Source organism: Chrysochloris asiatica, unplaced genomic scaffold (assembly GCF_000296735.1).
Source record: "Chrysochloris asiatica unplaced genomic scaffold, ChrAsi1.0 scaffold00260, whole genome shotgun sequence".
NCBI classification, from domain to species: domain Eukaryota; kingdom Metazoa; phylum Chordata; class Mammalia; order Afrosoricida; family Chrysochloridae; genus Chrysochloris; species Chrysochloris asiatica.
This window is the reverse complement of record NW_006408778.1, coordinates 1,977,114-1,988,623: the sequence shown is the minus strand read 5'-3', so window position 1 is coordinate 1,988,623 and position 11,510 is coordinate 1,977,114. Positions and strand designations below refer to the sequence as shown.

Below are 11,510 nucleotides of genomic sequence, written 5' to 3'. Positions count from 1 at the left end.
GGGTGATGAAAGGGGATGTAGATAGGTCTCTTGTGATACAATAGTGAATAACTGTTATCAGGACTGATTGTGAGGGTTGGAAATGTAAAGGTAGACCTTTTGTAGCAAAAGGAAGGGAGTGATTAACTTTGCAGTCTAGGAGCAGATGTCCCTGGGACTATCAAGCGAGAAGAGCAGAGAGTGGAACCCTATACAGAGAAGCAGCAATGCTAAAGATGGAGGCAGAGATGATGATGTGGAGAGATGGAGTGGCTGAGGAGTTCAGACTAAGAAAGGGATAGGGGCTGTGTGCTTACGACTGGGGAGCAGGCTTTCAGGGTATACCCTGTGGTTGGTTGATGATGCATGAAGGGGACTGTAACCATGGCAAGGAAATGATATACGATAGGATGAATGTAAAGCTAATGTTCTCCCATGTAAACTATAACATAATTCACAATAAAACATTAAAAAAAAAAAAAAAAAGAATATACAGTCATGACCCTCATTGTGGTTGTGGTTATGCGCCATGGAGTCAATTCCAACTCATAGCAACCCTGTGCAAGGTTTCCAAGGCTGTAAGTCTTTATGGGATCAGAAAGCCTCATCTTTCTCCCGTGGAACACCTGGTAGTTTTGAACTGCTGACCCAAAGGTTAGCAGCCTGATTCATAACCACTACACTACCAGAGCTCCTTCATGACTCTCATAGAGAACCTATAATCTGAGCCACTTCCTTTGGGAACGTCAGCACATAAAACTGAGCTCATTGCACTAGGGAGGGTCCTGAGTCTAGAAGCAGGGAAAGAAATCATTGTTTACACAGACAACAGATATGCCACGGGCATAGAAGGAACATAATCCCATATCGTCTGCCAACAAAGAAATCAAATATGTACCTAAGATTTTTGAGCTACTGCAGTCTGTGAAAGCTTCCTGCCAGAAGAAAAAGATGGTCCAGAACATCAAAAAGAAAATTCCCCAGATGCAAGAAGGAACTGGAGAGCAGCTGTGAAGGCAAATCAGACAGCTCTACTACTCCCATTGCCATTAGAGGAGGAGGTTGTTGTTGTTGTTGTTGTTAAGTGCCGTCGAGTCGGGTCCAACCCATAGCGACCCTGTACAGGGTTTCCGAGGGTGTAAATCTTTACGGGAGTAGAAAGCCTCATCTTTCTCCCGCGGAGCGGCTGGTAGTTTCGAACTGCTGACCTTAAGGTTCACAGCCCGATTCGTAACCACTACACTACCAGAGCTCCTTAGAGGAGGAGGTATTAGCTCTAATTCCCTCTCAAGGTCATAAATGGTATGTTGCTCTTAAGTGCCATTGAGTTGGTTACAACCCATAGCGACCCTGAATAAGGTTTCTGAGTTGCTGTCCTTGTGGATCCAGTGCTGATCCTACAATGCCACATCAGGAGTGCCATAAATGTATACCATAAATATATTTATGTAACTATATTTATAGCATTGTTGTTGTTATTGTTAAGTACCTTTGAGTCAGTTTCAATTTATAGTGACCCATATAGGGTTTCTGAGTAGTGTCTGGTGACCTTGAGGTCTAGTACCGATGCCACATCGGTATTCCCCAGAGGATTTACAGAGAGCAAAGGCTTGGACTTCGTTGAGAGTTCACCTGGAGGATGAAAATTAGATGCAGAAAGTAAGATTCTAATCCCACAGGAATAATTCAACAAAGTCGTTTCAGCATTTTATGAGATGCAAGTCTGGAATGGATAAGATGCAAGTCTGGAATGGATCCAGAAGGCCAATACAGGGCTAAGCCAGTAATCCAGAGATGCCATATCTTTGCCCAGAAAAAACAAACAAACAAACAAACAAACAAAAAAAGCAATAATGTCCCTTACTCTGTAAATCCAGGAATACATCACTGGGACACCAACCTGAAGGAAGACTGGTAAATTAATTTCACTGGAATATTGAAAGTGTTGGGGAATTTCACATAACTTGTAGACATGTTTTTGGATGCAGAGAATCCTTTCCTTGTAAGAATGAATGAACTTCTGAGGTAGTGGAAATGTTGCTAAAGGATATCATTTCTCATTTCAAATTGTCAGCTTTCATACAGGAGTGACTCACTGGCAAGATTTTACTATGCATAAGTCAAGCTCTAGGTATCCAATGCAAGTTACATTTGGCCAAGCAACCTCGGTACACTGGATAGACTGAAAAAAAAAAAAAATCATATCTTAAAAATGTTTCTCCATTTCTCATGATGTGGTTTATTGATTCAATTGTGAAAATGTTTGTTTTCTTTACATTGAGATGCAACCCATACTAAGGTTGTGGTGTTTGATTTTTATTAGGAAATATTTTGAGTTCACTTCATTTCCAGCAAGCAAGGATATATCATGTAGGTTGTTAATGAGTCTTCCTCCAATCATGATGCCAATATTCCTTCATATAATCCATCTTCTCAATTATTTGCTTAGCATACAGATTAAATAGGTACAGTGAAAGAACACAGTCCTGACTCACACTTTTCCTAATTTTAAACCATTCAGTATCCCCTTGTTCTATTCAAACAAATGACTCTTCACCTATATGCACGTTTCTCAAGAGCATAATTGTTATGGAATACCCACTATTTGCAATGCTATATTAATAGTTTGTCATAATCCATACTGTCAAAAATCTTTATATAGTCAATAAAGCACAAGTAAACATCTTTATGATATTCTTCACTTTCAGTCAAGATGCATTTGATGTCAGCAATACTAGTCCTCATTCCACATCCTGTTTTGAATCCAGCTCGAATATCCTTTTGATGTCTTTTTTTGTAGCTGTTTTTTAATTATCTTCAGTTAAACTTTACTTGCATGTGATATTAATGATGTTGCAATGGTTATAGTTAGTACTTTTCAAACTCCTCCCCCCCCCACCCACTATATCTCATCTCTCTCTGTCTGCTACAGTCTATTACTACAGTCCAAAATTACCACCTTTGCCTTGAAAATTAATCTCTTCATATTTTTTAATTAGTAGTCAATCCCTACTCTGAGGATTATTGACAGGACTGAAGAAAAACAACCATTGTTCTTAAGTGTGGTTGACTCAGTTCTGACTCATAGTTACCTTCTATAGGGTTTCCTAGGAGCAGCTGGTGTATTTGAACTGCTGACCTTACATCTCTTATAATGGCACTGATGACTACCTGGAGAGATTAATGGCACCAGCTGGAAACAGCCTGGATAGAATGATCAAACAGACAGCAGAGAGTTCCTGAAATTCTTTGGGTCCCTAACCCATACCCGTAATCCCTATAAAACTCCCTTTCCATTTTCTTCAGAGAGATAGATCTAGGAAATTTTCCACTTCCCTGTTCTCATGGCTATCAATACTTAATAAATGTTTTGCTTTTTGCTTTGAATCCTGTCTTTAAATATTGGCTACATCAGTGTCAGATGATGAAGAATCATTCTTCTGGTAAAATTCTGAGCCATCAGCGATCTTCAATAGTTAGATGGAAGTTTTTATACAACCAGGTTTTGCTTTGCTAGGAGCTGAGCTCCAGTTTGTATGATTCAACTATATGTTAATGCAACAATAAGTGCTACATCCTTGTGTGGCACTGTATGATAAGTATTTGACTGCTAACCACAAGGCCAGTAGTTTAAACTTACTCATTGGAAACTCTATACCGTGTTGCTTTGAGTCAGATATTACTTAACAGAAATGTTACTGTAACATTTTGCCCACAGCATGTGATACTACTTTTCCTCTCATAAAGCTTCCATGGCTCGCATCTAGTTGCAGGTTCTAGGGCATCTTTAAATTGATTGATTTTGTCATTGAAAGCAAGCAGAACTACCCAAGTCTCTTTCATAATTAAAAATAAGTCTTTATAATCATTGCCATATTTGTGCTTACACATTTATTGTTGTTTTTGTTAAGTGCCATCAAGTCAGTTCGGTATAGGGTCTCCTAAGCTTTAAATATTTGCAGGAGCAGAAGCCTCATCTTACTTCCATGGAGCAGCTGGAAGTCTCAAATCATTGACTTTGTGATTTGCAGTCCAGTCTTTATTGTATGGAGTGACCACACTTTATTAGTGTGGCATATTTATTTCATATCATATTTATTTTTTATCTTTTAGATAAAATCATAAGAACATATACATAAACAACAGAACAAAAAATTGCATTTTTTTTTTAAATTAGAATATACTAAGAGTCTCAGGTAAGACAAGACAATTCTTTATTCAAGTGCAGGGTCATTTATTTGGAACTGGCAGACCAACTCTCATCTTTCTGTAAATGCTTTCTAGTGCTATCACTGTGACTGCTTTTGCACAGTCCTCCATTCCCCCCTTCATGGGAAGTGACTCTCCTTGAGCTTGGTATATGCTGAAGTCTCCTGCAGTCCAGGCTTTTCATGATTCTCTGCCTCTGTGTCACCTTGTCTTCCCTCTCTGTGTGTCTCTGCAGCAGACATTGGCCTGAATACCTGAAAACCCAGACTGTTATTCTTTACAAATAAGTTCAATTGTTCTTGACAGGGTCACCATGTTCATTTGCTGTGGTTTATTACTTTAAACTTTTTGTGATTTGAGTGAATGCTTACAGAGCAGAGCATCAGCTATACATTAAATAATCACATACTTCTTTTCATTTCAAAGATTATAATGCCTTCCATATAATATCAGTTATTCTAGTTCTTCCTACGATTCTGGTTTCCACTCAACCTTCTTTGCCAACCACTCTGAATTTTGTCCGTTGGTAAATACTGCACTTTTGACCTTTTGTGGTTTATCAATCCATGCTGTGACTATCTCAATAGTGTTGTTGTCCCCTTGCTCTATATAAATATCTACTGCTTGTCTTGAAATTGAGTCATTCGAGTGACTACAGTTGTAGATCTGAAGGGTGATAAAAGGCCATAGTCTTGAGTTGGTCCAGTTTCTCTATGACAAGTGAAGCTAGCCTTATGTAGAATTTTGTGATTGGATCCACATTTTCTCCCACTCTATCTAATGTTATCCCTGTCAAAAAAGCTGGTAGTGGTAGCCAGGCACCATCTTCTGTCCTCAAGGTCATGAATGGACAATGATGTTCATTTCTGCCACTAATCCATTGAACCAATTGATTTTAAGCATCTTCAATGCTCATAACTCTCCTTTCCCCTGCAAAGTGAGAAACCAATAGTTGTACTTCAGATGGATGCTCATGAGCTTTAAAATACCAGTCACTAATCACAAAATAAAAATGTAGAACATTGTCTTTGTGGATTAGGCTATACCAACTGATCATGTTGTCCCTGAGACTATAGTCCTGAGTCTCTAGGCTCAGAAACATTCCTTCAAGGTGTGCCGGGACCAGCCTCGACACAATTATTAGGAGGGTCTCGATAGGAGGATGTGGAGTTGGTGAATGAAAATAAATAAATAAATAAAATAAAACTCAAAGAGTCAATGGGTCATTTTTGAGTCTCAGGCAGATGATGGTAATGGCTCTCTTCTGATGACTCCCTCACTGACTGCTGCCTTGACTGTTTATTTCAAAATTGTTGGTTCTTATATCCCGTTTAGAATATACAATGATCTCATAACAGTCACGTACAAGCAGTTACAAATCAATCAAATATTATATTGTTACATCAATGGTACAAGAGGAACACAAGGTCACCAAACATTCCTGTGTCTCTATACTCCTTAGTTACTTCTTAGTTACCGTGATAATGTCTGCCTTCTGTGAGTGACTCTGTTTCTCTCTAATCCTCCCTAAAATGTCTGGTTAATTTTAAACAAAGTTCTACATCTTAATTTCTAACTTTACCAACATCTATTACTTTCTATAGATTCATTAATTACAGCTTACAATCAAAAACATAATTTTCACTATAACTGGTCATACATATAATTGATCAAACAATAAAACAAGAACATAAAAGTACCCTAAAGTTTCATAGTTAAGAACAAAGCAGTAATTCTCTCATGCTAACAATTTCTCAAAACTTCTAATCAAACTCCTACCTCTGTTCCCAAGCTCTCACTGCCCTTGACTGTCTCTTCAGCTACTTTCTAAAAGACTTAATGTCCTTGACTAAAACCACCTGGAATGCTAAAACTTTTAAACTTGAATTGCTAAATTTTAAACTTGAATTGCAAAAACTTTAGTTAGTGTGGTTATTTCTAATGCTAAAACTTATTATTAATGTAAAAATTAATTTTTATAACTACATAAGATTGAATATGGTGTGAAAGTTAAAGTTAATGTGAAAGGCAACTATTATAATGTGAGGTTTGTTTAAAGTATCCAATGATTATGCAAGATTTTCTAAAACTTCTTATAGCGAAATCAGAAATAAACTATTTTTCCAAGGGAAAGCTAGAAACCACAGGGCCCCTGCATAAACCATCCCTTGTAGCTTTGCTAACCAATGGGAACATTCATTGTTGCTCTGCTAAACAATGAACTTGTCATGCATAGGCTTCTCGCAGTTCTGCTCCTTGAAAGGATGGTGCCCGCCATTTGCAGGATGGCTTCCGCCAAAGGTGTCTGATAATGTGTAAAATATTTTCCTAATTTTGTCCTCTGTATACTCCACCACATTCATATACATGTTTGCAGCAAAGATAAAATGTACAACTATCTATCAAACCTTTACATAATTGAGGTTTTACTTCCATCATCCTTCCCATACCCATTCAGACTGTACTTATCCACATATTTATATATATATATTGTTATCCTGTTGAGTTAGTTCTGATTCATAACAACCATGAATAGGGTTTCTGAGGAGCACTTGGTAGTTTGAACCACTGACCTTTTGGTTCACAGTCCAGTGCTTATCCTATAGTTCCACAACAGGAGTCTATGTATCTAGTGCAACTGTCAAAGGGAGTAGGGGCAAAATCTGTTATATACACAATATTCAACTCTAACACCGTAACTCAAGTGTGTCAATTCTTCTATGGTCTTATTTACTGTCCAGCTCTCGCATGTATATGGGGTTATTGAAAATACCATGGATTGGGTCATGCACAGCTTAGTCCTCAAGCTGACATCTTTGCTCTTCAACACGTTAAAGAAGTCTTTAGCAGCACATTAGCCTAATGCAATACATCATTTGATTTCTTGACTGCTTCTTCCATGAGTGTTGATAGTTGATCCAAGAAGAATATAGTACTTGACAACTTCAATCTTTTCTCCATTAAGAATGCTGTTTATTGGTCCAGTGGTGAGAATTTGTATTTTCTTTATATTGAGATATAATCTACACTGAAGGCTATGCTGTTTGATCTTCATCAATAAATGTTTTAAGTCCTCTTCACTTTCAGCAAGCAAGGTTGTATCATCTGCAGATCGCAGGTTGTTAATAAGTTTTCCTCCAAACTTGATGCCACTTTTTCTTCATATAACCCAGCTTCTCAGAATATTTGCTAAGCATACAGGTTGAATAAGTATGGTGAAAGAATACAACCTTGTTGCATACCTTTCTTAATTTTAAAACATTCAGTATTCCCATGTTCTGTTCAAACAACTGCCTCTTGGTCCATGTACAGATTCCTCATGAGCACAATTAAGTGTTCTGAAATACTCATACTTCGCAATGCTGTCCATAGCTTGTCATGATCCACACAATCAAAAGCCTTTGCATAGTCAAATGGGCACAAATATGATCTCTTCCAATCAGTTGGCCAGACAGCTTACGTCCACATTTCTTGGCATAGATGAGTGAGTTCAGCCTTCTGTGCCACCTCAGTTTCATGAAAGATTTCAATTTTTATTCTATCAATCCCTGGTGCCATGATCTTTGCAAATTCCTTCAAGCACCTTGGACTTCCTCTTTCAGTATCATTGGCTCTTGATCATACGCTACCTCTTGAAATGGTTGAACATTAATCATTTCCTTTTGGTACAGTGATTCTGTGTTCATTCCATCTTCTTTTTTATTTATGTTTTATTGTGAGTTATGTGATAGTTTACATGGGAGAACATTAGTTTTACATTCATCCTATCATATATCGTTTCATTGCTATGGTTACAATCCCTTCCATACATGACCAACCAACCAAAAAGCATACCCTACAAGCCTGCCCCCCCAGTCATCAGTACACAGTCCCTCTCCCTATCTATGTCTAAAGTCCCCAGCTGCTCCATCTCTCCATGTCATAGTATCTGCCTCCAGCTGAGGTTCAGGTATCACTGCTTCTCTGGGTAGAGTCCTGTTCTCTGCTCTTCTCCCTTGATGATCCCCGGGATTGCCACTTCTAGACTGAAAAGTTAATCACTCCCCTCCTTGCTACCAAACGTCTACCTTTACATTTCGAATCCTCACAATGAGTCCTGATAACAATTATTCACTATTGTATCACAAAGATCTATCCGCATATCCTTTCATCAACATTCACAAAAGTAGCAGTCAAGAAATCAAATGGTCTATTGTATTAGGCAAATCAGCACAATCCTTTTTAAAGTGTTGAAGAGCTATCAGCTTGAGGACTATGGTGCACCTGACCCAAGCCATGGTATTTTCAATAACTTCATATGTATACGAAAGCTGGGCGGCGAATAAGGAAGATTGTAGAAGAATTGATGCCTTTGAATTATCGTGTTGGAGGAGAATACTAAAAGTTCCATGGGCTGCCAAAAGAACCAATACATCTCTTTTGGAAGAAGTGAAGCCAGAGTGCTCCTTGGAGGCCAAGATGGCCAAACTTTGTTTCTCATACTTTGGACATATTGTCAGGAGGGAACAGTCACTGGAGAAGGATATCATGCTTGGTAAGATGGAGGGTTGGAGAAAAATAGGAAGACCCCCAACGAGATGGATTTGCCAGGTGGCAGCATTGATGGACTCAAGTGTGGCAGCGGTAGTGAGGTTGGCCCTGGATTCAACTTTGTTTTGTTCTGCAGCCCATGTGATCGCTATGAGTCGGTTCTGATTCAATGACACCTAACAACAACAACAACAACAACCAAATAGAAGAATTATACCAAATTCTATTTGTGACATAAGTTCTATAAGATCATATGTGACATAGAATATCTGTAGTTTTGGTAGTATATGAATGATTAGTTCAGATAGAGAAGTCAGATCTGTAATTAAATACAAAAAAGAAAAAGAAAAAAAAAAAAAAAGGGAAGGAGGAAGAGCCTTTTTCAAGTGCAGACTCTGAATGAGTTGAAGTAATGAAGAACCCAGGCAAGGGAGGGAGGGAGGTCCCCTTGTAAACAGGAAGGAATGAAAAGAAGCCTTTTACTTTGAAAGGAAGAAATTCTCAGGTCTTTCTCTCCACCTGCTTCCGAAGTTGAACTCTTTGCTAGGTGGTCTTGAGTGACCCCTGCTGCCCACTTTTTGTAGGACTCCTGTAAGAGGAAGTTTGTGTCTGAGCTCATAATGACTTTCTATCACTGTGCTCTTGCACAGTAATACACAGGGGTGTCTTCGGCAGTCACAGAGCTCAGCTTCAGGGAGAACTGGTTCTTGGCCGTGTCAGCAGTGATGGAGATGCGGCCCTGGAAAGCCGGGTTATAATTTGTGCTTCCTGTCCAGTATCCCATCCACTCCAGCGTTTTACCAGGGTGCTGGCGGATCCAGTTCCAGTAGTAACTGCTGGTTACAGACTGCCCAGAGACAAGGCAGGTGAGAGACAGTGTCTGTGAGGGTTTCACCAGTGCTGGGCCAGACTCCTGAAGTGTTGGTTCTGACATGACACCTGGAGACAAGCAGAGTCATGGTGAGTCAGTGTGTCCTACAAACACACTGTAGTCCTAAAGTCCCTGACACATAGACACTCACCTAAGGAGACTGCCAGCAGGCAGAGGAGGGTCCACTGTGTCTGCATGGCCATCAGGACTGTGAAGACTGCAACAGAAACCAAGCATTGGATGGAGATATCTCTGAGATGCACCAGGGAGATTTGCATGTGGTGCCTAGGGGGAAGGTACAAAAGACTAAGTCTGGTGACAACCACTCTAGCTTCTTAGAAGTCAGTACTTGAGTTGGGGAAACCATCATGACTCTTCTTGGAGACACAGAACAACTGGGGGTCAGGGGGAAAGGGATGATCAGACAGCGATGATCCTGATGTCCAGGCTTGTGAATACTCTCTGATATTTATCACACCCTTTGATATGAAATTCTTAGGAAAGAGAGATATTGCCTTGTTTTATATCCATGAATCTATTTTTACAACCACGGAATAAGATATAAAAGTAATATACAATTTTTATGAGATTTCTGAACATATTTTGTACCAATTTGTATTCACCTACAATTTTATTATAGACATATATTGTGTTGTTAAGTGCTGTCGAGTCAATTCCAACCCATAACAAACCTGTATAGGGTTTCCGAGGAGCATTTATTGTAAATAAATTTTTTTAAAAAGCATAGCTAGCAATAGCATTTAAACTTTTTCCATTTTGTCATTGCTCATTTGAGATATACTACTAGTTTGGGAAGTTTATATATATATTTAGTTGAATTTTTATACTGTAATATATTTTGAGTACCATATTTTGTAAATTCGTTTCCACTTCGAAATCATAAAAATTCAGTTTTAATATTTCTCCAATGTTTAAATATTTGATTGTATATTATGTTGTTTGGTGAAAGATGTAGAACACAGATCGAATTATTCTTCTATCTACTCAAGTGTCTAATTATAGCAAAACCATTTGTGACTTAACCAGTTTCTCATAAAAAATTCAAATTATATACAATTTATCATTTTTGAACCATAAATAATGATTTTGTGTTGGAGCTAAAGCTTATTTCCAAACTTACAAGCATAGAGATTTTCTCTATTTCTTTTTTTCCCCTAGGATTTTAGTTTTGTATTTGATTTTACATCTACAATTAATTTTGGGTTAATTTTTCCAAAACTTATAAAGTCTGTGTCTAGGTTATTCTTTAGCACTTCTTTTGAATTAATTTTGCATTGTTTCTTGAGAAGACTATCTTTTCTCTATTGAATTGCCTTTGTTCCTTTGTGAAGTATCAGTTTGTTATATTTTCTGGATCTATTTCTGTAGCTACATGAGTCATGAAAAGTCTGTAGTTTGATGTCCAATCCTTTGACTTGGGACTTGCAGCCTTTACAAAAGTGTGAACCATTTACTTGGGAAGCTATGGGATAAATGGGAGTCCTGGTGTAGTGTTTAAGAATAATGCACTGGACCACAAGGTTAGTTTGAACTGCAAGGTTGGTAGTTCAGCCCCACCAGATGCTCCTCAGAAATCTTAAGTAGGGTCGCTATGAGTTGGGACTAACTCAAAGGCACGTAACAACAACAACATAGAATAGCACTATACTAGTAACCTCATGGTCAACAGGTCAAAACTGCTAGCCACTCTTGGAAACCCTACACAGGATTACCATGAGTCAGAACTTACTAAATGTCACACAACAACAACAACATGTATATTACTGTTGCTGTGTGCTGTCTGCTAAGTTCCAACACTCTCTCTCTCTCTTTCATATATATATATAATATGAGCTCTGGTAGCGTAGTGGTTACGAATTGGGCTGTGAACTGCAAGGTCACCAGTTCGAAACTACCAGCT

General features: G+C 38.4%; 1 gene segment (V, D, J or C); it reads right to left on the bottom strand.

Moving 5' to 3' along the window:
- Positions 1-3,159: 3,159 nt before the first annotated feature.
- LOC102823915 lies at positions 3,160-9,652 on the bottom strand. The segment is given in 2 exon segments: positions 3,160-3,279; positions 9,359-9,652. Coding segments are annotated over 2 exon segments (414 nt in total).
- Between the last annotated feature and the right edge of the window lie 1,858 nt (positions 9,653-11,510).